Source organism: Ostrea edulis, chromosome 4 (genome assembly GCF_947568905.1).
Source record: "Ostrea edulis chromosome 4, xbOstEdul1.1, whole genome shotgun sequence".
NCBI classification, from domain to species: Eukaryota; Metazoa; Mollusca; class Bivalvia; order Ostreida; family Ostreidae; genus Ostrea; species Ostrea edulis.
This window is the reverse complement of record NC_079167.1, coordinates 72,534,281-72,561,749: the sequence shown is the minus strand read 5'-3', so window position 1 is coordinate 72,561,749 and position 27,469 is coordinate 72,534,281. Positions and strand designations below refer to the sequence as shown.

Here is a 27,469-nt window from a genome sequence, read left to right as displayed (position 1 = left end):
CTGAACTAGAATCTGGATATAGCACAGTATGAGCTGTCTGCAGTATTACATCCCAAGTATCTCATACCCTGTACTAATACTGACTACTTTCTGCAGGCGCTCTGCTTAGATGTCTTTATGTTCATGAATAAATAAGATTAATTTCATTCTTTAATTTTGACAAATGTAGTCCCAGAATGCTCCTGTCTTTGGTTGGAACGTCCAGGAACTATCACAATCACTAGAGAGTTCTGTTTCACATTCTTCAAAATCTTCCCCACCCTATTGTCCATTTTCTCTAAGCAATGCTGTAATGAAATAAGATTAAAAATTCACTGAAAATATACATGTACTTCCATATCAATTTACATGTGTGTGTGAAGCATTTTCAATAAAAAAAAAAACCATTCTGGAATCACAACAATGATATCTCAAACATACCACAATTTTTTCCTCTGTTGTGTTCTCATTTAAGTGGGTAAGATAATTGTCAAAACTACAGTAAACAAAATCATGAAACTGCACATGAGATTTCACGAGTGATTTGGTTTTTTTGTCTGAGTCTGACTCTATGCCAATCACGCCATTATCCATTCCAAACTTCTTTACTGTCTCCTGGTCTGTTACCATAGCAGCTACAAACAGAAAACAGTGGTTTTGGAAGTTGAACAAATAATCCTTTATAAAAGGGGCACAATTCCCTCAAAAATTAACGAACTGGAACAAAACTCAAACTCGATCTGTAACTCATCAATATACACCTGCATACAGGTATAAAAACCCAATTCAATATCTCAAGGCGTTTAGAAAAAAAAGTCAGAAAAACTGGTTGTAACAATAATTTTTCTACATTCAAGGGGCACAACTCCATCAAAAATCAACGAACTGGAACAAATTTCAATCTCTATTTGTATCTCATCAATATACACCTGCATACAAAAATCAATTCAATATCTCAAGGCGTTTAGAAAAAAGTCCAGAAAACTGGGTGTCACGGAAGGACTGACAAGGGTAAAACCCTATGCCCCGACCACTTTGTAGCGGGGGCATAAAAAGTACTGTTATGGGTCTACTCCTAACCAAAATAATGAAGGTATACCAGAAAGATCATTTCTCACACGTTTACTAGGGCTGAAACGATATGCCCCCTTCATGAGACGATACATATTGCAATACTTAAGCCACGATTCAATATTTTCAATATGATACAATTCACAGATGAAACCAATAATAACATCGAAGAGAGAATCAAAATCTTAATTTTAAAAGCAAAATGTTTCCAAACTGCCAAACGGCAAGATACCTGTTGGCTCTGTAGTTTAAACTGATAAAGTTTATCACTATTTTCGTCAACCTCAAGGCAAACAACATTCTGAACTTTATTCGACACTATTTTGTCCCTCATGCAGGTAAAAACAATAAGTACAGGCCGAGCCTGATGTATTTTACTGAACCCGTTTGTATTAAATCTATCGAACCGAAAATTGAGGCAATGAATCAAACATTGAATCGATCGTTTATATTGAACAGTATCGATATTTCGGTCAATTGTTTCAGCCCTAATATCCACCAGTGTGATTACCTATGTGAGACAGCCATATGAAATTTTTCTGTCTTATACTGCTACATCATTGATTATGACATCATACATTTTCTTTGATTTTTGATACATGATGTAAAATACTTTGTATCGTTTTCCTTAAATTTCTGTATGATTTTGCGTTGATTTACACATAAAATGTAAACATTATTGGGTAATGCTCTTTCTGATAGGCTCATTAGTTTTCGCACTTAAGTTCAAACAATGATTTTGATGATTTATAATTTTCACAGAGCTTCGAATTCAGAATGACTGCATTTAACTGTGGATAAGATGCAAGAAAATTAATTCTTCATTATTTATTTGTGAGAAATGAAAAAAATTCCACCTCTGGGATCCTGTCTCCTTGGCAGAATTTTTCAATCCCACTCATAGACACACTAATGAACGATTTCATCAGTCCATCAAACAATCAGTCTGTCAATGGAATTTTTGCTTTTAAGAAATATTTAATTAAATCATTAATTTTGATGATTTTCTAAAGCTCATAGCAATGCAATGTTCAAAACGAACCCATGTATCAGTATACCTGACATTTTCTGACAATTTGTCAAAGTTACAGTCTGCTACAGTCGTAAGAATATTTGTATCGATATATCATCCATCTCGTGACTGTGAATCTGACACTATTATGTTTAGTGTCATGCAGGCCTGGGGTAATGGTAATGTAATGACAGCCAATTTCAGTGTAATGGGGGTGTAATGTGTGATGGACTTGATTGCATTACAAGTAATGACAATGTAATGCATTACTTGTAGAAAATATACTGTAATGCACAATACATTCTATTACATTTACATTACTTCAAATATCTGATGATATTTTGGAGGTTTAGGTTAATTAATTCATTGTATAAGACTATATATTTTGGAGGTTTAGGTTAATTAATTCATTGTATAAGACTATAAGTGATTGACATTTAGACTTTATGAACAAAAAGATCAACTTCATGAAAATTGTCTGTAAGAGTTAGCAGTATTTTAAAATGAACAACATTTAAGTTCTAATACCTATAGTAAGTCAACACTTCAATGCATTTCCTAACATTGATGAATATTTTGTGCGCTTATGTTTACTGTATATTTAAAATTCATAAGTTAATATAAAGAAACAATTTTTCTGCCATTTCTTTAATATCAGTATGTTATGTAATGTGTAATTTAATGCATTACATTTCAAAATCAGAATAGTAATGTAAAATTTTCTAAGTAATGGTAATGTAATGCATTACATTTCAAAATCGGAGTAATGGTAATGTCAAATTTTCCAAGTAACGGTAATGTAATGCATTACATTGCTATGTAATTGACCCCAGGCCTGGTGCCATGATGTAAAACTTGTACGGTACCAATTTTGATGCACCAGATGCGCGTTTTGACAAATAATGTCTCTTCAGTGATGCTCAACTGAAATGTTTGAAATCCGAAATAATGATAAACTTGCTAGAACTATTTTAGGGAAAAACAGAGTGCCAAAAACTGGAGTCAAATTCGTCTAAGGATAAGAGCTATGATGAGGGAGATAATCCTTAATTTTGAAATGAATTTCTAAATTTTATCACAGCAATTAAATATATACATCCGTATTTTCAAGCTTGTAACGAAGTACTTAGCTACTGGGCTGTAGAGACCCTCGGGGACTAACAGTCCACCAGCAGAGGCCTCGACCCAGGGGTCATAATGTAAAACTTACACGGTACCAATTTTGATGCACCAGATGCGCATTTCGAGCATGTAGCAAATTGCAGACCTTGTGAATTTTGCACAACTGAAGAGATACATTACAAGTTTGAACGGTACATCGTTATGCCACTGTTATCTACATGTACTACACGCCTTGATAAGTCTCCATTCAAAATAATCGACTATCTTTAAAAGCAGGATTAAAAAGTTGGACACCCACTAATCACTACATTACCTGTCCTGCCATACTTCTGTAGAACTTCAAACATGCTGTTGAAGTACTTCTCCATTCTGAAGAAAGCGCTTTGTCTAGAAATGATGTGTTTTGGCAGGGGGTTAAGTTCGATATTTTCATCTGATTCCTCCATTTTGATCAGTTTGAACTCAGGCTCTTTCTCATCAGCCACTTCTTCAGGATTAGAGTCTATTGCCGTCCATCCCATCCTCACGTCTCCGTAGTTTAAATCTGTGACAAATTACATTCTACATTTTGTATGTTGAGAATACAGGTGATACGCATCAAAGATTGTGTAAACCACGAGATAAGCTGCAACATTGAGAATTTGTATACTTAAATCATACTGTACATTGGAATTAGCTCACATCCTGATCTCGGTGTCAGTGTGTGTCCATAATTATGGTATACAGTAAAACATGGTTATAGCAAACCTCCAGGGCCAGCGAAAAACAGTTTGTTATAACCAAACTTCATTATACAGTAAAACATGGTTATAGTGAACCTCCAGGGCCAGCGAAAAACAGTTTGTTATAACCAAACTTTGTTTTACAGTAAAACACAGTTATAGTGAACCTCCAGGGCCAGCGAAAAACAATTTGTTATAATCAAACTTTGTTTTACAGTAAAACACAGTTACAGTGAACCTCCAGGGCCAGCGAAAAACAATTTGTTATAACCAAACTTTGTTATACAGTAAAACATGGTATAGTGAGCCTCCAGGGCCAGCGATAAACAATCTGTTATAACCAAACTTTGTTATACAGTAAAACATGGTATAGTGAGTCTCCAGGGCCAGCGATAAACAATTTGTTATAACCAAACTTCATTATACAGTAAAACGCGGTTACAGTGAACCTCAAAGGTCAGCAAAAACCAGTTTGTTATGACCCAACTTTGTTATATAGTAAAACACGGTCATAGTGAACCTCCAGGGCCAGCGATAAACAGTTTGTTATAAAGAAACTTCATTATACAGTGAAATACGATTACAGAGAACCTCCAGGGTCAATAAAAACTAGTTTGTTATGACCAAACTTTGTTATACAGTAAAACATGGTTAGAGTGAACCTCCAGGGCAAGTGAAAAACAGTTTGTTGTGACCAAACTTCATTATATCCAATAAAATTTCCGTTATTTTCCTCTCATAGGGCAATTAATTTGCAATAAGCGTGATTTTGTTATAAATGTGTTTGTTATAAGTGTGTTTTACTGTATAAAGTTTAAGGAAAATTATTGAAAAATCATCTCAAGAACCACATGGGTATAATTTTTCATAAAATGTATTGATATGCTTAAGTAATACTGAATTTTGACAAAATTGTTATACCCCCCGCAACAAGTTGTGGGGGGGGGGGGGGGGGGGGGGGGGTATACTGGAATCGGGTTGTCCGTCTGTCCGTCCGTCCATCTGTAGACGCAATGGTTTCCGGGCTCTAAAGCATTATCCTTTCCACCTACCGTCACCATATCATACATATGGACTACCCATGGGATGAAGATGTTCCCTATCGATTTTGGGGTCAAAAGGTCAAAGGTCAAGCGCACTGGACATCGAAGTAGCAATATGGTTTCCGGGCTCTAAAGCGTTATCCTTTCCACCTACAGTCACCATATCGTACATATGGACTACCCATGGGATGAAGATGTTCCCTATCGATTTTGGGGTCAAAAGGTCAAAGGTCACGCGCACTGGACATCGAAGTAGCAATATGGTTTCCATTTAAATTCTTTAATGGCTTTTTTTATCGCATGGAGATGCTGTGTTCCTAGATACCTTTTGGATCATAATACTGAAGTTTTACCTATTACCAACACCCTTTGGGAGATTGGGGTAAGCGGGGGGTATTCTTAGTGAGCATTGCTCACAGTACCTCTTGTTTCGTTTTGTTTACTAAGCAGGAAATGTATCACAGAACATATTTTCATTGGTATCAAACCAGTCACGGTAGCCTAGCAGTTAAGGTGTTTGTTTTGCAACCGAGAGGTCCTAGGTTCAATTCTTGACCCAGCACCATGTCAAACCCGTTATATTTCATATATGTAAATTCTAGTAACTGTTCTATCATCATACATCCAGCAATAGAAATGAAAGTCACAAGTCTTTCAGATATGACCTTATAAGCAGAGGTGCAATGCCACAACAGGCACAATAAAGAACACTCACTGGTTAGGATTTGCACACTGAGCAGATGACAGAACTAGAGCTACATTAAGTACCAAAATCGGCCCTTTCACCAAAATAACTGAGACTTTCACAATTGATGCTCCAAGATTGATCGGTTTAAGAACAATTTATTTTATAACAATATCTAGTTTTTGTATTACAGTCGTTTAAACTTGGTGTTGTTTTTCAGCATGACTATTATTTTATAATGTCATGACGCTTACGTCATGATATTGGTGTTATGAGAATTAAAATTAGGACACTTGCTACCAAAAAAAAATAATAATAAAATAGAAATTGGAAGCATAGGTTAATATATATTTTTTGGCTTCTTCTGTTTGAAATAGTACAACTACAGTGTATTAAATACCAAAATTATCAGGAACTTGTATATTTTTTATGCTGTTCAAAATTTGTGATAAATTGCCCTTCCCTATTATAACGCTGTACAGAGTTTTCCCACTCTACATGATATAACTGAGAAATCATGGTCAAGAAATATAAAATTCCATACGGTGAAAGGACCGCAACAAATAGTATTGTTTCACCGCCTTACCTAAAAGATGATTTTATTTTTCAATTTGCATATTTAATCATATTAATTTTCATTGAATTGATATTATTTGGTGATAAAAAGAGAGATAACTCTATAATTTTGGTAATTATAGAAACTAATGAAAAACAGTTGTTTTTTTCTTCTTTTTTTTTTATATTAAAACAAGAACACATCCCACCAAACCAAAAATCCTTTTCATAGGTAATAAATATTGAAATTTAGAAAATTCAGTCCAAACGGTTTGTTGAATCAACGTTGGGATGTGTTTATAGACTTCAAGTAAGTTGAAAATTTGAAATTGAAGAAAATGTTAAAGTAAGTATCTCAGGGGGGCAATTCTACATAGGTTGAACATATGATTCAAAATATATTATTTCAAAATTTGCGACATTTTAGAGCATAACTTTAGTGAACCAGAACAAGATGTGAACTTGATCTGTAACATGTCAAATGTACCAAATATCAAATGAATATCTGCAAGCAAAACGGATAATAGTGTGGAAAACTGAGTATTTGCATTTATTTTCATAAGTCCAAGGGCCATAACTCAGCAAATAATCAATGAACCAAAATAAAATTTGAACTTAATCTGTAACATGTCATAGTATAGCTAAAGCAATTTATCAAATATCAAATGAATACATGTATATGCAAGCATGACAAAAAAAGTGTGGAAAACTGAGTATTTGCATTTATTGTCATAAGTCAAAGGACCATAACTTAGCAGAAAAAAAATCAATGGACTGAAACAAAACATCTTCAATACCCATACAAACACTCCGTAAAATAGAAAAGTCCTCATTTGAAAATTGTTGGAGAGGTTAGTTGGACCAACCATGTATTCACTTTGAAAATTATGTACTCTGTACATAATATTTCCTCAAAACTAAGTTCAACTACCTGTAATTTTCTCAAAAATGAAAGAAAATTAAAATTCCATACCCATCAAAACACTTTGTACAATATGGTCTTCACTTGAAAACTGTGGGAAGAGTTAGATGGAAAAATCATGTACCTTCCATATGACATTAAATTTCAACCTCCTGCAAGAGAGGTTGATATGGAACAAATTGCAACATGATATAGAGTGACCCACAAAGAAGTTACACAGTAAGTTTCAACTTGTGACAGAAATTAAAATAGACACCGAAAACCCTAAACAGATGGATGGACAGACATTGGTTTACCATGATAAATCCCGTCTTAATTAAGATGGGTATATCAAAATGTCTGGAAAACTAACTATGACAGACTGATGGATGGAAAAGGGTAATCTATATGCCCTGAACGATTTCATGGCAGGGGCATAAAAAACCCTCAAAATTCAGATGGAAAAATTCAATACCTGTGCCAAATATTATTTCTCAAAAATTTAGCTTAGTACATGTAATATAACACAGTCTAAACATTTAGAATTGTTTGCTAGTGATATGCAGTACATACTATGCTTGAGTTTGTGTTGAACTAGTTTCATCGTGGCTACTGAATCCTCTACAGAGTCGTGGCCCTCTGTGCCCTCCTGAATTTTCTCCCTGTCAACAAATCACTCAAAAGTGTTAACTTTTACATAAAATCATTCAATATTCAATATATATATATATATATATATATATATACCTTCTCATTTTGTCACCTGTACAAAACTACTGTATACAACAAGATGTGTTTGTGAAACACTATATGCCCCTGATGGCGACAAAGAAACAAATGAAATGTCTTGTCACAAGAGCTCTGTTTACAAAATATGAAAGCCCTAACTTAATAGTTCAGGAGACATTGCCTTGATTAACATTTTTTAAAGGTAGGTCAAACTCAAAGGTCATAACGTCAAAACCTTTGGTACCAAAAGTAAGGTCTTGTTACATGGAATGCAGATATGAAATATCTATCACTCATCATTCAAAAATTATGAGTAAGGTTAAATCTTTGAAATTTGGGTCAAATTACAAGTCCCAATTTCAAAGATAAGGTTATCACGTGAAAATCCTTCTCATTAGACCTCTATAAATAAAATATGAAAGCCCTATCTTAAATACTGTACATGTACGTGTGCTTCAGGAGACTAAATTAACTTTTCTTATGGAGAGGGCTTATTTAGGCAATGCCTCTTGTCTAATCCATTTATGTTTTATACATAATAAAATATTTCTTAAATTTAGATTAACTTTTCTTAAAAGTGGGTCAAACTCCAAAGTCAAGATCATATGGTCAAACACTTTGGTACCAAAAAGAAAGGTCTTGTCACATGGAATGCACATATGAAATATGAAGATCTCTATCACTCATTTATCAAAAGCTACGAGTAAAATTATAATTTGGAAATTTGGGTAAAATTTCAAAGTCAAGGTCACAATGACATGGATCATGATATCAAGTGAAAAAGGTCTTGTCATAAGAAATCTATAAATAAAATATGAAAACCCTACCTCATATAGTTATGGAAATATTGTCTGGGTTAACAAAAAGTAGGTCAAACTCCAAAACTGTACCCTCATGTAAAGACTTGCAATTGTGATAGTTATTTAGACATACTTTTGTCCTATATTGCTATTATATTCTGAATTATAATTTGTGACACTTACCTAACAAACATTTCCGTCAGTCTTTTCAGTCCAGTCTTCATTCCGGCTCGTCCAGTGAGGTTGTAAATACAGCTAGTATCGATCACGTAGGGATGATACATCTATAACACAGTAATAATACAGGGCACATTCAAACTAAGTTTATATCTAAAAATATCCCTGCAGGGTACATATCTAAAATATTCCATGAACTCTCAAAGATGTTTGCTCCTAAAGTTTTCTCAACAATCTGCACAAGACTTACAAAGTTTTAGTGTGTTCATCAGAATTTCATTTTGATATTACAATAAAGTAAACGGTCATTAGAAAATCTTATTTCCTTTGAACTTGACCATTGATAGATTGTCATAGACTGAGTTTTTGTCCAACGTGAATGTCTAAATGTGTTTTACTCTGATTACATGTTCTAAATAAGAACTTTCAACAATTTATCTGAGTGACCTATGACATTGCTCAGGACATATTCTGGTGTCATACAACCTTTGATTCAAGTGTTAGCATCTTATCTTTCTCTGTTGTAGCAATATCGTCTAGACAAGCATTTAAATGACCTTGGGATCCACAAGGTACTCAAATATGACTATGCACGTTTTACATGAATAAATCAATCTGGAAACACATGTACCAGGTGCACTGATTTACATGGTATACATGTACATACAAAACTTTGGGAAAAATCAATCAACTGTGTCAGAAAATCTGAGGACAGAAATTTCTACAGACAGACATGGTGATTTCCATAATTTGAGGGGGGGGGGGGGAAGGGGGGGGGGGGGCTGGGACTAGAATTCAAAACAGAGTATGTTTGCTCCAAATTTCTTTTAATTCTAAGACAATTTCCAGTAAAAACACATGCATAGCATTAACTTATGCATGGCGTTACTGTATACAACAAGAGGTACAGTGAGCAATGCTCACTAAGAATACCCCCCGCTTACCCCAATATCCCAAAGGGTGTTGTTAATAGGTATAAATTACCTCTTTCCTGAGTGTAAAAATATGGTATGCCTTTGTAGAAGAAAATGGAAGATATAGTCTGAACACAAATCCATGGCATAAACCTATAATTTTGACCTTGAGATCAAAGGTCAAGGTCATAAAGAGGTCATGAATGTACATGACACATAGTCTCATGGTAATACACCCATGTCTTATGGTATGACTATGTCAAAACCCTACAATCAATTTTGACCTTGAGGTCAAAGTTCAAGGTCATATAGAGGTCATGAAGGTACCCGACACATCGTCTCATGGTGATACACTCATGTGTCAAATATGGTATGCCTATGTCAAAGAACAAAGAAGTTATGGCCCGGACACGAATCCATTGTAAAAACCCTTTAATTTTGACCTTGAGGTCAAGGTCATATAGAGGTCATGAAGGTACTTGACACATCGTCTCATGGTGATCCACCTGTGTGCCAAATATGGTTTGCCTAAGTCAAAGAACAAAGAAGTTATGGCCCGGACACGAATCTGCACAGACAGACAGACGGACGGTAAGACGGACAGACGGACAGAGTGATTCCTATATACGCCCGAACTTCGTTCGGGGGATATAATAATGGCATATACTAGTCTAATGAAAGGTGAAGATAACGAACAGTGATCAATCTCGTAATGTAGTTCCTCTCACCTTGACAGCCCGTAAGTCTCCCCCCAGCGACTGCCCACACAGAATGGCGTCTGCTGGCAGTAGTTCCTGGATTTTCTTCTGTACTTCAGACAAGCGCGTGGTTACAGGATCCAGCAGTTCCTTTGTGATACCACTATACCTACAACAAAAGTGACAAGTCATAAATCTGTCTCAAACAAAGGTCAAGGAGAGACTTTTTAATCTAACTTTGGATGTAAAATTAAGCATATTTGAATTGAATTCAATCATTTTACAAAAGGTCCATGGGCCACCTTGGCTCATATTTAAAGATTTTCTCTATATATTTGCATGTAAAACTTTGATCTCTATTGTTGCACCAACCCAATCCCGGGGGCCATGATTTTTACAAACTTAAATCTGCATTATGTCAGGAAGCTTTCATGTAAATGTAAACTTCTTTGGCCCAGTGATTCATCAGAAGAAGATTTTAATGATCTTCCTGATATATTTGAATGTAAAACGTTGATCCCCTATTGTCACCCCATCCTACCCCTGAGGGCCATGAGTCTTACAAACTTGAATCAGCAATATGTTGGAAGCTTTCATGCAAAATTCTACTTTCCTAGCCAATGGTTCTTGAGAAGATTTTCCCAATATATTTGTAGGTAAAACTTTGATCCCCTATTGTTGCCCCACCCTACCCCCCAGGCACCATATTTTTACAAACTTGAATTTGCACTATGTCAGGAAGCTTTCATGTACTTTTCTACTTTCCTGGCCCAGTGGTTCTTGAGAAGATTTTCAAAGATTTTTCCTATATATTTGCATGTAAAACTTTGATCCCCTATTGTAGCCACGGGCACCCTATCCCCCATGCACCATATTTTTACAAATTTGAGTTTCCACTATGTCAGGAAGCTTTCTTGTAAATGTAAACTTCTTTGGCCCAATGGTTCTTGAAAAGATTTATATATATGTTATATTTAGTACCCAACTAGGTACTGAAAATTTTCGCCCCTGTCCGGGGTCGAACCAGCGACGTACGGCACCCACCGCCTAGCAAGATTGTCAAACCAGTGCGTAAGTCCACAACGACTTCCCTAAAAAAGGAAGCTTTGTTATGCTCCTAAAGCGCTACTTATACACACTGATGCAATCCCACACAGTCGCTGTGTCATTCAGTGTTTAAGATATTTTATAAGGAGAGTGGATCTCTCGATGCAATTGTATAGAATATTTAATATATTTAACATATTAAATATTCTATACAATTGCATCGAGAGATCCACTCTCCTTATAAAATATCTTAAACACTGAATGACACAGCGACTGTGTGGGATTGCATCAGTGTGTATAAGTAGCGCTTTAGGAGCATAACAAAGCTTCCTTTTTTAGGGAAGTCGTTGTGGCCGAGTGGACTTACGCACTGGTTTGACAATCTTGCTAGGCGGTGGGTGCCGTACGTCGCTGGTTCGACCCCGGGCAGGGGCGAAAATTTTCAGTACCTAGTTGTGATTATTTAGTGCTTTATATATTAATTAATTGATTTTCACATGTATCATTTAGATCCTAGGGGTAAACGTAAGGTTGGGTGTTATAATTGTTTGTTTGTGCTTTATATACATGTATATATATATATATATATATATAGTTTGTAAATAAAGAATTTGGTATTTGATACAGTAAATACATCCAATAATAAAAGTCAAGAAACACAAAACTCGAATAACATTTCACTGTTAGCGCTTTCGGCTTTAATGCCTCTTCAGACAGTTATAAAATTTTATAACTGTCTGAAGAGGCATTAAAGCCGAAAGCGCTAACAGTGAAATGTTAATCGAGTTTTGTGTTTCTTGACTTTTATTATTGGATATATATATATAATATACATTTTCTATATATTAGTATGTAAAATTTTGATCCCCTACTGTGGCCCCATGCTATCCCCGGGGGCCATGATTTTAACAAACTTGAATCTGTCATTATGTCAGGAAGCATTCATGTCAATTTGTAATTTCTTAGCCCAGTGGTTCTTGAGAAGAAGATTTTTAAAGATTTTCCATATTATCTATTTATATGTAAAACTTTGATCCCCTATTGTGGCCCCATCCTATCCCCGGGTGTTATGATTATATCAAACTTTAATTTGCACAATATCAGGAAGCTTTCATGTAAATTTCTACTTTCCTGGCCCAGTGGCTCTTGAGAAGATTTTTAAAGATTTTTCCTATATATTTATATGTAAAACTTTGATCTCCTATTGTGGCCCCATCCTATCCCCGGGGATCATGATTTTAACAAACTTGAATCTGCACTATGTCAGGAAGCTTTCATGTAAATCTCAGCTTTTCTGGCCCAGTGGTTCTTGAGAAGATTTTTAAATGACCCCACCCTATTTTTACATTTTTGTGATTATCTCCCCTTTGAAAGGGGGCATGGCCCTTCATTTGAACAAACTTAAAAGCCCTTCACCTAAGGATGCTTTGTGCCAAGTTTGGTTGAAATTGGCCTAGTGGTTCTGGAGAAGAAGTCGAAAATGTAAAAAGTTTACACTGTCAGACAGACGACGGACATCAGGCAATCAGAGAAGCTAACAAGAAGCCCAAGGGCCACATCGCTCACCTGAGTCACCTTGGCTCATATGTAAAGATTTTCCCTATATATTTGTATGCAAAACTTTGATACCCCCCTTGTGATCCCATCCTACCCCTGGGGGCCATGATTTTAGAAAACTGAAATATGTCAGAAAGCTTTCATGTAAATATTAGCTTTTCTGGCTCAGTGGTTCTTGAGAAGAAGATTTTTAAAGATTTTCCTTATATATTTGTATATAAAACTTTGATCCCCTATTGTGGTCCCATCCAACCCCAGGGTGCCATGATTTGAACAAACTTGAATCTGCATTATGTCAGGAAGCTTTCATGTAAATCTCAGCTTTTCTGGCTCAGTGGTTCTTGAGAAGGAGATTTTTAAAGATTTTTCCTATATATTTGTATGTAAAACTTTGATCCCATATTGTGGTCCCATCCTAGCCCCGGGGGCCATGATTTTAACAAACTTGAATCTGCACTATGTCAGGAAGCTTTCATGTAAATTTCAGCTTTTCTGGCCCAGTGGTACTTGAAAGCCCTTCACCCAAGGATGCTTTTGGCCAAGTTTGGTTGAAATTGGCCCAGTAGTTCTGGAGAAGAAGTCGAAAATGTAAAAAGTTTACAGACGGACAGACGACGGACAACAGGCGATCAGAAAAGCTCACTTGAGCTTTCAGCTCAGGTGAGTTAAAAACAATAGTGATCTACTTTACAGCCTTCAGGCACACATGATGATTCTGATATGAAAGTCCATTGAGCTCATTTTTGTTGTTGAATTTTTTTTTGGTGTTATAGTGCAGAACTTTTGCAAATAAAAACATAGATTTCGCATTATAACGCGAAACTTTCATGAATAAAAGTATAACTTTTGCAAAAATTACAAATTAAAATGCGAAACTTTTACGTCATAAAATGTATATTTTGCTTATAAACACAATTTATGGATTTTATGCACTCGATATTAAAACAGTAGCATGAAATATTTGTTCATTACAATGAAGAAAAATGACGATAGATTTGTCCAGTTGTATTTAGTAATTTTGTATATGCATATCTTTGGATATAATTTGACTGCTTTAAGAAGATCATCTTGTTGAACTTTGATTCTGTTGTACATATTTTGTGTTATTAATTGTCACATGAGAGAGGTCTTTCTAGACAATAAAATGTGTTAAAACCAAACCAAAAGCATATCAAAAGACAAAATTATAAAACAGTTAGTTACAAAGGTTGCTGTGAGAATTCTATGGGTTTTTCCAAAAGATGATAACCTTTCATCTATTATTGGATGAAAATGACTTAGGTCACCGAATGCTTTCTAGAGACACTCTACATTTTTTTTTTTATTATAGGTGATCAACAGCAAATGTAGATTAAGCATTGTTCACTCAATAACATAAATGAATTCAGAGATTTAGTGGTTGATAATCCAATATTTCTTTGACATTCTATAACATTTTCAGGATTGGATTCAATGGACAAAATTTTATACCCCTGTATTAATAAAGGTTAGCTAAGCAACATTGGTATTAATCAATTACAAACATGAATTCTACTTTGCATTCAGTAAAACTTTACTAGCATATATGCCAAATATTCTGAAATGTGTGTGTGTAAAATGTAGGTGTGTTAGCATGGGTATATAGTTCTTTACTTTGAGATTACTTATAAATGCAAAAACAACAGTCTTCATTCATTGTACTAATTATTGGTTCCTGATTTACATAATTATATCTACATAGAATATTTCGCGGTATAACGCGAAAGCTATACATTTATTCACAAGTCTCACATTATAAAGTGAAAGCTATGTGTTAATTCGCAAAAGTTTTGTGTTATAACGAGAAAGTTACACAGTAAAATTTGTTATGACACAAAAGTTATGCGTTAGAATGCAAATTTTGTTCTTTCAGCTATGAAAATGAGCTCATTGGGCTTTCATAGTCTGAGGACTACATCATGTATTTTTAAAAAAACAGATAGATATTCTGGCAGACAGTGGATGGCTCTGTGAGAAAGAAAACTGAGAATTGCTAAATGTATTCGTGAACAACTGACTTATTCTTTGAGAAAAAAAAAAATTCTTTGACATAGCTGACTGACTATGCGAGATGATCGAGATTTCTTCGATGGGAGGGTAACTTTCATTTAATTGTGTCGAACTCTGTGAGATATCCAAGTCTCACTGAGATTGTGAAGATATATTCTTGAAATAGCATACCAACTCTAGAGAAAGCTAGTGAACCTGCGAGATAGTCGAGTTAATGGTATGGTTGATTTAATGTGAGATAGTCGAGTTAATGGTATGGTTGATTTAATGTGAGATAGTCGAGTTAATGGGATGGTTGATTTAATGTGAGATAGCCGAGTTAATGGTATGGTTGATTTAATGTGAGATAGTCGAGTTAATGGTATGATTGATTTAATGTGAGATAGTCAAGTTAATGATATGGTTGATTTAATGTGAGATAGTCGAGTTAATGGTATGGTTGATTTAATGTGAGATAGTCGAGTTAATGGTATGGTTGATTTAATCTGAGGGATTTAAAATGAATGTACATATACACTGGTACTTAAAATTTTAAATGTATGGAGTTGATTTCTCTTATGCTGTGAAAATTAGTGAATGTAGTTGAAATTTTAAAAGTATGCAGATGATTTCACATTCTGTAAAATTTGATGTGAATGCAGTTGAAATTTTTAATGTATGGAGTTGAATTCACTTTCAATGTGAGATTTAGTGTGAATGTAGTTAAAATCTTATATGTATGGTGTTAATTTCACATTATGTGATATTTTATGTACATGTAGTTGAAATTTTATTTTTCCATGCATGGAGTTGATTTCACTTACTTTGTGAGATGAAATCTTCCTTTGTGAGATAAATTGATTTCACTTACTTTGTGAAATAAATTGATTTCACTTACTTTGTGAGATAAATTGATTTTACTTACTTTGTGAGATAAATAGATTTCACTTACTTTGTGAGATAAGTTGATATTACTTACTTTGTGAGATAAATTGATTTCACTTACTTTGTAAGATAAATAGATTTCACTTACTTTGTGAGATAAATAGATTTCACTTACTTTGTGAGATAAGTTGATTTCACTTACTTTGTAAGATAAATTGATTTCACTTACTTTGTGAGATAAATTGATTTCACTTACTTTGTGAGATAAATTGATTTCACTTACTTTGTGAGATAAGTTGATTTCACTTACTTTGTGAGATAAATTGATTTCACTTACTTTGTGAGATAAGTTGATATTACTTACTTTGCGAGATAAATTGATTTCACTTACTTTGTGAGATAAGTTGATATTACTTACTTTGCGAGATAAATTGATTTCACTTACTCTGTGAGATAAGTTAATATTACTTACTTTGCGAGATAAATAGATTTCAATTACTTTGTGAGATAAGTTGATTTTACTTTGTGAGATAAATAGATTTCACTTACTTTGTGAGGTTAGTTGATATCACTTACTTTGTGAGATAAGTTGATTTTACTTCCTTTGTGAGATAATTTGATGTTACTTACTTTGTGAGATAATTTGATGTTACTTACTTTGTGAGATAAGTTGATTTTACTTTGTGAGATAAGTTGATTTTACTTACTTTGCGAGATAAATAGATTTCACTTACTTTGTGAGATTAGTTGATATCACTTACTTTGTGAGATAAGTTGATTTTACTTCCTTTGTGAGATAATTTGATTTTACTTACTTTGTGAGATTAGTTGATATTACTTACTTTGTGAGGTAAGTTGATTTTACTTACTTTGTGAGATAAGTTGATTTTACTTCCTTTGTGAGATAATTTGATTTTACTTACTTTGTGAGATAAGTTGATTTTACTTCCTTTGTGAGATAATTTGATGTTACTTACTTTGTGAGATAATTTGATGTTACTTACTTTGTGAGATAATTGGTGATTCTGTTGTACGGTTTGACTAGCGTATCATATAAAGTCTCCAACTTCTCATTCACAATGGACACTCGAGTCAGCTCTGACTGCCTGGCTTTTGTCATACACTGTCAACAGAAATCAAAAAGGCTGTCTGTCACAGGTTCACTGAACATGTAACTCCTGAAACATTACCACAATATAATCCTACTTACCATTTCACAATCTAAAGCAAACATTGGACTCTTATCATTGACTGGAAGGTACTCTTCTTTAGTGAATTTAAAATCTGACGTGTTCACTGTATAAAATAAAAAAGCAATCCATGGCATCCTGTGATAAAATATTACGAAAAAAAAAATGTGACGATATCACTGAAATACAATCCCACAGTTCTGAAATGAAGTAGCTATTGTTCCTGTTAACACCTACCGTTACTGTACTGCACAGGCAGGGGGTACTTTTCCTGCATTAGCTGGGCTGTACTCAGAAGGAGCTGTGTTCTAGGGAAACTGTCGTCTCCATGGAGAGCTGGGTGGAGGGGGTTCTCCTCAGCTTCAGTCTCCTTCAATGGATCCTCTGGTTTGTTTAAAGATTCCTCTTCTTTTTCATCTTGTTTCATTTTAATGGATTTTGCAACTTACAGAAACAAAAAAGATATTGTCAATCTCCTGCTATGTATATACAGTCAAGCCTCATTATCTCAAACTCGATGGACTGAGAAACAAGAGGCCCAAGGGCCACATCGCTCACCTGAGTCACCTTGTCTCATATTTAAAGATTCTTCCTATATATTTGCATGTAATTCTTTGATCCCTACTGTGGCCTCAACCTACCTCGGGGGCCATGATTTTTATAAAATTGAATCTGCACTATGTCAGGAAGCTTCATGTAAATGTAAACTTCTCTGGTCCAGTGATTTTTCAGAAGAAGATTTTTAATGATTTTCCCTATAAATTTGTATGTAAAATTTTGATCCCTACTGAGGCCCATCTTACCCCTGGGGACCATGATTTTCACAAACTTGAATCTGCACTATGTCAGAAAGCTTTCATGCAAATGTAATCTTCTTTGGCCCAATAGTTCTTAAGGAGAAAATTTTTAAAGATTTTTTTCTATTTATTAGTTATGTAAAAATTTGAACCCCTATTGTGGCCCTATCCTAGCCCCAGGGGGTCATGAATTTAACAAACTTGAATCTGCACTATATCAGGAAGCTTTTGAGTAAATATCAGCTTTTCTGGCTCAGTGGTTCTTAAAAAGAATTTTTTCAAGATTTTCCCTATATATTTTTATGTAAAACTTTGATCCCCTATTGTTGCCTTATCTTACTCCTGGGGGCCATGATTTGAACAAACATGAATCTGCACTATGTCAGGAAGTTTTCAGGTAAATTTCCACTTTCCTGGCCCAGTAGTTCTTGAGAAGATTTTTAAAGATTTTCCCTATATATTTGTATGGAAAACTTTGATCCCCTATTGTGCCCCATTCTAGCCCTGGGGCCATGATTTGAATACACTTGAATGTGCACTATGCCAGGAAGCTTTCATGTAAATTTCAGTTTGTCTGGCTTAGTGGTTCTTGAGAAGAAGATTTTTAAAGATTTTTCCTATGTATTTGTATGTAAAACTTTGATCCCCTATTGTAGCCCCATCCTACCCCCCGGGGTCATGATTTTAACAACTTGAATCTGCACTATGTCAGGAAGTTTGCATGTACATCTCAGCTTTTCTGGCTCAGTGGCTCTTGAGAAGAAGATTTTTAAAGATTTTTCCTATATATTTGTATGTAAAATTTGTATCTCATACTGTGGCCCCTTCCAACTCCCGGGGGCCATGATTTTAACAAACGTGAATCTGCACTATGTCAGGAAGCTTTCATGTAAATTTCCACTTTCCTGGCCCAGTAGTTTTTGAGAAGATTTTTAAAGATTTTCCCTATATATTTGTATGGAAAACTTTGATCCACTATCGTGCCCCATTCTAGCCCTGGGGCCATGATTTGAATACACTTGAATCTGCACTATGTCAGGAAGCTTTCATGTAAATTTCAGTTTTTCTGGCTTAGTGGTTCTTGAGAAGAAGATTTAAAGATTTTTCCTATGTATTTGTATGTAAAACTTTGATCCCCTATTGTAGCCTCATCCTACCCCCAGTGGCCATGATTTTCACAAACTTAAATCTGCACCATGTCATAAAGCTTTCATGTAAATTTCAGCTCTTCTGGCCCAGTGGTTCTTGAGAAGAAGATTTTTAAATGACCCCACCCAATTTTTGTGATTATCTCCCCTTTGAAAGGGGCATGGCCCTTTATTTGACCAAACTTGAAAGCCCTTCACCCAAGGATGAATTCTGGCCAGGTTTGGTTATAATTGGCCCTTTATTTGACCAAACTTGAAAGCCCTTCACCCAAGGATGAATTCTGGCCAGGTTTGGTTATAATTGGCCCAGTGGTTCTGGAGAAGAAGTCGAAAATGTAAAAAGTTTACAGACAGACAGACGACAAACGATCAGAAAAGCTCACTTGAGCTTTTGGCTCAGGTGAGTTAAAAAATAGATCCATACACCCTCTGTTAGGTAATTCAGAACAATCAGACAGACAACGGACAATAGGCCATCAGAAAGGTCACTTGAGGTGAGCTAAAAACTTCGAGATATCCGAGGATTCAAGATATTGAGGGTAAAATACTTAAATAGTAAGTGGTTGGGACTCTCGAATCACTTCTACATATCCGTAGTAATCAAGATATCGGTGTTCTAGATATCAAATTCCAACTGTATATGGGCATTAAAAAGCAAAATTGAAAGACAGGCATCGTTAATAAAGAAAAATATTCAAAGATACATAACATACAGTACTTTCTTAGTTATATCAAATAACCTTATATCATTATCTACATGACATACAGTACTTTCTTAGTCATATCAAATAACCTTATATCATTATCTACATGACATACAGTACTTTCTTAGTCATATCAAATAACCTTATATCATTATCTACATGTCAAATAACCTTATATCATTATCTACATGTCAAATAACCTTATATCATTATCTACATGACAAATAACCTTATATCATTATCTACATGACAAAGTGAAGACTCCTACCTAATGTTCTCTGTTGTCGTGGGGGTAAAACGCAGAATAATTCTGTTGGCACCGATTTGGCATACTGTGATGGATTCACCACCTCTATGTGCTGTAAGTTACAAACATGTCAGAGAGTAAGTCACAGAAATACTAGAGTGACACTCTTCATGAAGTATGACAGCATGAAACGTCACAATTCATATCCGCATGTATTTTCAAAAATAAAATTTATTTGTTGAATGTATAAGCTACAAACTTACCATGGTTTAAGTTGCAAACATATATCACTGTAATTTTCATTAACAGTCAATGAAAAGTTGAACAGAGAATTGCAATGATATGGGGTTAAATAAAAAGAGGACTCCAAATAATGAAATAACCCAACAACCCCTGTATATTGGACTAACCCAATGTCAAAAGGGTATATATAAGCTGCTGTATCTTGAGAAAAAGGAAGAATTAAGTGACAGCTGAGAAGAAAGCTGCAGGATGCCAAAAAAAAAAAAAAGATAAAGGGTTAGGGTAAAGTTAGGCCATCAGCAGGTTGTAGTACACGAGGAAGTAAAAATTGTGTTAAATCGGAACAATGAAGAAGTTGAGGCTTCTGCTCTTCATCGCTCAAAAAAAAACCCAGTTCAAAAGAAATAGATCCATACACCCTTTGTTAGGTAATTCAGAACAATCACTCATGTAGAGCTGACAGGAAAACTGTACATATATAAAGATAAATTATTTGACTAGGAATATCATATCTATTCCTTGTAAAGAATGCAGTCAACACATTACAAGGTGAACAGAGAATTATAATGGATTTTCATATTGATTTTGCAGTGATGTAACTCGTACTGGAAGTCAGTATGCTCATCTTAATATCTGCCTTAATGAAGTAGCAGGCTTACTGGTTCATCCGCTGTTGACCATATAGCTGAGTGGGTAGAGTGTATGACTGAAGGTTCACTGCATATTCTTCCTTCCTGTTGCATTTAGTATTCTGACACCCCCCTAAAACTGACAGTTATAAATGCATGCCAGGTGAAAGCTTGGTAGTCTTCTGGGGCAAAGACATTCAAAGGGGAGGAATGTAGTACATGTAATCAGATCAGTCACTGGTGGCCAGATAGCTTTGTTAGTATAGTACCTGTCAGGTGTTTAAGGGGTGCTGGGTTTCATTCTCTATTAAAGTATTCAGTCCATTGTATTTCCTCCCTTCCCATTGCATGGAAGGAAACGTGGATTTATAAACAGTGTATGAGAATTTTGATACAAGCTATGAAGATAACAGGTCTATTAGAAGAATGATAGTGAGCTTACATATTGGCAGTCTTCAGCAAAACTACTGAACCCTTGAAGCTACTAGCAAAAATCTACAATGCATCCAAAATCACTCTCCCTATAGAACATGACAACATTTTGTCATTCAGTTAGTACACTGTGCTTTATTTCTCATGTCATAATATACATTTATTGCATGATAGTGAGGGAGATATGAAGATTTATTCACCCAAGAAAAATCATATTCCCCGAGGGCAACGCCCGAGGGGAATATGATTTTTCTTGGGTGAATAAATCTTCATATCTCCCGAACATTCATGCAATAAATTGTTTATTATACCGAAACAAAGCAAGACTACAAAATTGTATTTGAGATTGGAGTTTACTCATCTATACATCGTACATGTATGTAGCTGAGATCGCCCTAACAGTAACACCGCATCGTCAACGTATATAGAAGGTACAAACAGCGAAACACAGTGATATGATAACCAGTTTTTGTATTTCCATTCTCCTTGAATGCTGATTTACTTGCATGTTTTTATATCAACCAAAATCAGTCGATTTTAAAACTGTATATCAGAGACCCGCATATTTTGTGCCTTACAAACTATGAAAGTAGAATGACTCGGACTTATTGTGACGTCACAATACACTTCGTCTACTTTGACGTTAAATTTATGGAAAATGCACGAAGCTGCCCAAGGGGAAATATGATAGGGAGATATGATGTTTGAGAGGGAGATATGAAGTTTTGTCTTCCCTGGCACGTGACTGTCTAGACCAATCAGATTACGCATTGCATAGAATTCTCATACTGAGGTATAATAAAAGACTGTAATTACTTCTTACAATTAATCACTGTAATTACCTCTTACAATTAATCACTGTAATTACTTCTTACAATTAATCACTGTAATTACTTCTTACAATTAATCACTGTAATTACTTCTTACAATTACTCACTGTAATTACTTCTTACAATTGCTCAATATAATTACTTCTTACAATTACTCACTGTAATTACTTCTTACAATTGCTCAATATAATTACTTCTTACAATTAATTATTGTAATTACTCACTATAACTACTTCTCACAATTACTCACTGTAATTACTTCTTACAATCACTATCATTACTTCTTACAATTAATCACTATACTTACTTCTTACAATTACTCACTAATTACTTCTTACAATCACTGTAATTACTTCTTACAATCACTGTAATTACTTCTTACAATCACTGAAATTACTTCTTACAATTAATCATTGTAATTACTTCTTACAATTACTTACTATAATTACTTCTTACAATTACTCAATATAATTACCTCTTACAATTAATCATTGTAATTACTTCTTACAATTAATCACTGTAGGTACTTCTTACAATTACTCACTGTAAGTACTTATTACAATTACTCACTGTAATTACTTATTACAATTACTCACTGTAATTACTTCTTACAATTACTCACTGTAAGTACTTCTTACAATCACTGTAAGTACTTCTTACAATTACTCAATATAAGTACTTCTTACAATTAATCACTGTAATTACTTCTTACAATCACTCAATATAAGTACTTCTTACAATCACTGCAATTATTTCTTACAATTAATCATTGTAATTACTTTTTACAATTACTCACTGTAATTACTTTTTACAATTACTCACTGTAATTACTTCTTACAATTACTCACTGTAATTACTTCTTACAATCACTGTAAGTACTTCTTACAATTACTCACTGTAATTACTTTTTACAATTACTCACTGTAACTACTTTTTACAATTACTCACTGTAATTACTTTTTACAATTACTTATTGTAATTACTTTTTACAATTACTTACCGTAATTACTTTTAAAAATTACTCACTGTAATTACTCACAATTAATCACTATAATTACTTCTTACAATCACTGTAAGTACTTCTTACAATTACTCACTGTAATTACTTTTTACAATTACTCACTGTAATTAGTTCTTACAATTACTCACTGTAATTAGTTCTTACAATTACTCACTGTCTGAAATGCATTTCGGATTGTGGGAAATGAATTGGGATATTTCTCCAGCTCTATGTTACTGACTCCATTCATCACCATGACAACAATACTGGTCACTTTTGTACATCGAAGTAATCTGCACCATCTGTAAAACAATGATAAAAATTTTGGTTTACTTCTTTGTTTCTTCATAACATATATGATTATATGTGCAAGTATACAGATAATCAATGCACAAACATTTGCCAAAGACAACTTTCTAGGGTGTATACACATTTCTAGTCAATGTCATGAATATGAACTGATTTTCCATAAACAGGCATGTAAGAGTAAAATAGGACTTTGCACTATGTGACCTTGAACTTTTCAAAGAAGGTTTAAAATGTCAAATTTTTTTAGTTCAAGCTAAATGCACCTCTTCCCATTCTGAACTACTTTTGTAACAAGTCTGAAGTCAAAATGTAGAAAGGTTTGTAAAGTTATAGAAGAAAATGAAAATTTAATATGATTGTATGAAAGTATTCATCTAAAGTTTGATGTCAAATTGTGAATGAATTTAAAGTTACACCTAAAAACAAGATGTGTTTGTGAAACACAAATGTCCCCGATAATGGCCAATTCTGAAGATGGCCAATTCTGAAGATGGCCAAGGTCACAAGGGCAAATATCTTGGTACCAGTAGAAAGATCTTGTCAAAAGTGCTCATGTACAATATGAAAGCTCTAATATTTACCATTAAGAAGTTATGACCAATGTAAAAAAAAAAAAATTAAAAGTAGGTCAAATGTCAAGGTCAAAAGGTTCAATACCAACAAAAAGGTCTGGTCACAAGGAATACTCATGTGAAATATCAAAGCTCTATCACTTACTGTTCAAAAGTTATTAGCAAGGTTAAAGTTTTCAAAAGTAGGTCAAACTCCAAGGTCAAGGTGTCAAAAATGTTGGTACCCACAGAAAGGTCTGGTCACAAGGAATACTCATGTGAAATATCAAAGCTCTATCACGTATTGTTCAAAAGTTATTAGCAAGGTTAAAGTTTTCAAAAAGTAGGTCAAACTCCAAGGTCACGGGGTCAAAAATGTTGATACCCAAGGAAAGGTCTTGTCACAAGGAATACTGATGTGAAATATCAAAGCTCTATCACTTATTGTTCAAAAGTTATTAGCAAGGTTAAAGTTTCAGACAGAATGACAGAATTACAGAATGACAGACAGGACAAAAACAATATGCCTCCCGATCTTCGATCTCGGGGGCATAAAAATTGGAAGAAGAATAAAAATATGTCTCCTCATTGAAGAGGAAACATCATATGAGATGTTCAAATGTAAATATACAACAATAGACAAAAACTGATTACATTAGGTCACCCGAGTGACTCACCGTGTGACTTAATATTTGGATGCAATGTTCATATTTAAAATTCTGGTTCCAGATTTACTTTTAGAATTCAATTTCTCTTTCAACATGGTGCCCAAGAAGGCTCCCAACAATGTCTGTTCTAAAGAAATATGACATTCAAATGCTTGGTCACATTATCATTTATTGACATAGCCAAGAAAGTATTTTTCAGTCAGTGTGAATCACTTTGAATTGAAAAACAAATTACTGTTTCAAAATGTGTCATTGATGAAAACTGACCCGAGAATTAGATTATAAAATTTATAATGTCTTAATGGTGTCCATGTAATTGTCATTTTTAATACACATGGGCATTCAAAACTACCCTATCTCTCTCAAAAATAGTCTGTACAAATCACTGACAATATTATGACCTACATGAACAACATATGTGTAAAGCACAAATCATGTTTATACCTCGGTTTCATTCTACAAGCAGACCCTTGCACTGCAAACAAAATAAGACTTTGTACATCACTGATAAACAGAGGAGGGATTTCCTCTTCCTTTAAATCTGTTTCAAAGTGTGACACATTTTCTCTGGCCAATTCTTCTAATGTCAAAAACACTTTTGGCTTTTCCTACAAGTAAATTTGAATTCTAATAAGTAATAATCATAGCGAATTTATTGAGAACCACATACATGTATACATAGAATTTTGCTGACATCTAAACAACTAAACAATGCATGCATGTATAATGAATGATGTATAATGAATGGAAACTAAAACTTAAAAAAAGGCTATAAAGTTTGTTGGATGGGCTGATTCAAGAATACCTGCAGCAACAAATGTTGAAATCCTGACCTTGGCCAAAGGTCAACCTGATGGGCATGGAGGTTGGATTGAAAGATATTGCATTAAGGAAAATATCTTCCAAATATGAAAGCTGTAGCTCCTAAACTTAGACAAGTTTTTTAAAATCTAAATAATCCCTGCCAAACACTCAACATTTTCTATACATGACCTTGATCTTTATGAAAGGAAAATCATTGATCCTAAAAAGCATTCCAGAGAGAGAGCATTCCCGTTTTACAAATATGGAGACAATATCTTCGAAAAGATTATACATAAAGCCTTCATCTTGACTCAGTCATAACTTAGAGATGAGAAGGATTCAATATGAAAGAAATTCATGTATGGAATCCATCTTATATGATGATAATGAAGTTTAAAAAAAGAGATTATGAAATAAATAAGACAGATTGTATTTTAATGTTTGGAAATTACACGAATGTATTACAATATGCAGATCCATATTAATGAAAGTTATATGCAAACCCTGCGTGTTCATACCATTGCAGCTTTCTGTCGCTCCCTCAAAGCTTGTCTAAGTTTAAGAAGTTCCTCCTCTGCCATTTGCTGGAAATTATTAGATTTCTTATTCCCAGTACTCCCTGAAGGCTGTGCTGTAGGATTTGTTTGGGATTCTTCAGTCATTTTCTTTTTGACAGGTTCAGTCTCATCATCCTGTGTAAAATACATAAAAATAATTGTATTTGTCATATTTCTGGCATGGCATATACCTATCATTTGGAATTTCATGTGAATACATGTGTTCATTATTTGTATGCAATTTATGACAAAGAATAACTCTTCTAGTCCAAGAATTATCTAACCAGTTTGTTTGACAATCAAATGTACGTTAGGTGCCTGTAACTGCACATTGTAACATGTTTAAAAATCCTAACTGCCCTCAACTGCCTTGGGCACAACATAGGTCTGATAGCAAAATAATTTCACAGAAACGTCGAGTACTCGGAGTAGCTAAGGTTACATCGAGTTCTGAATAATGTGGTCTCTGAAGCCATATTGACGTGCTTCTTGTTCATCTGTACAAAAACATGACATGTACACATATATACGTTCTGTGTCTGCATCATCAGAAACAGTACTTATGAGGTAAAAGGGGGGGGGGATTCCCATTTGCCTAATCCGAGATTCCTCTGACTCTTACCCCCGCTTTTATATTTGACATGTGCGGGGGAGAGTCAGAGCGGACTCCATATTGAAAAGTGGGAATTCAGCGACACCAGCTGGTGTCGCTGCTTTACCTACCTCTTACAACTTTATTTCGCGGACCCATCTTCCAAGACGCGAGGATTCAGTTATCGGAAGATTATTCTACAAATACATCATGATTAATACGATGCTATCGCCGTTTAAACGATGGAATTTTGTGTTTACATGTGCTGACGTCGTGCGCAAAGAAATCAAATGGCGAGGCGGCGACCTAATTCAAGTGATGCTCCATTTGTCGGTGTTAGGGCCGTTTAAACGGCGATAGCATCGTATTAATCATGATTTATTTATAGATTTATCTTCCGTTAACTGAATTCTCACGTCTTGGAAGATAGATCCGCGAAATAAAGTTGTAAGAGGTAGGTAAAGCAGCGACACCAGCTGGTGTCGCTGAATTCCCACTTTTCAATATGGAGTCCGCTCTGACTCTCCCCCGCACATGTCAAATATAAAAGCGGGGGTAAGAGTCAGAGGAATCTCGGATTACCATTTGCCTTGGTCTGACTCACTTCTTCCTTTACCAGCTGTAGGAAAGCAGCTGCTTTTCTTTTCTTTGACTCTAATCGTTTATCTCTTTTCAATGACGACATGGTCATAAAATGCTCTAGGAACACTTCCAAGTTTCAAAAATCTAAAACATGTGAAATTATAGCCACTCAATGTTGAATTAGTTCATATCATTCGACACAAAATACCGTTGACTCAAGCGTTCAGTCGATGCAAAATATAGAAAAAGTAAAATTCAAGTTGGATCCGAATCGTGATTTTT

At 34.6% G+C, this 27,469-nt stretch overlaps 1 protein-coding gene across 4 annotated transcripts; it reads right to left on the bottom strand.

Moving 5' to 3' along the window:
* Positions 1-137: 137 nt before the first annotated feature.
* LOC125672454 (RNA exonuclease 5-like) lies at positions 138-27,432 on the bottom strand. Of its 4 annotated transcripts, none has more exons than XM_048908708.2 (14): positions 27,210-27,432; positions 25,975-26,148; positions 25,097-25,260; positions 23,300-23,426; positions 20,012-20,102; positions 17,332-17,538; positions 17,115-17,200; positions 16,909-17,027; positions 10,439-10,577; positions 8,803-8,903; positions 7,664-7,752; positions 3,498-3,728; positions 421-614; positions 138-287 (listed from the first exon to the last, which is right to left on the bottom strand). In XM_048908708.2, the coding sequence occupies exons 1-14, from the start codon at positions 27,294-27,296 to the stop codon at positions 144-146; spliced, it is 1,953 nt and encodes a 650-aa protein (XP_048764665.2). In that variant the 5' UTR covers positions 27,297-27,432; the 3' UTR covers positions 138-143. The 4 variants fall into 4 exon arrangements, with proteins under 4 accessions (XP_048764665.2, XP_048764666.2, XP_056019690.1 ...); XM_048908709.2 differs by having other exon boundaries at positions 27,222-27,376; XM_056163715.1 differs by lacking the exon at positions 27,210-27,432 and adding an exon at positions 26,636-26,671.
* Positions 27,433-27,469: the final 37 nt, after the last annotated feature.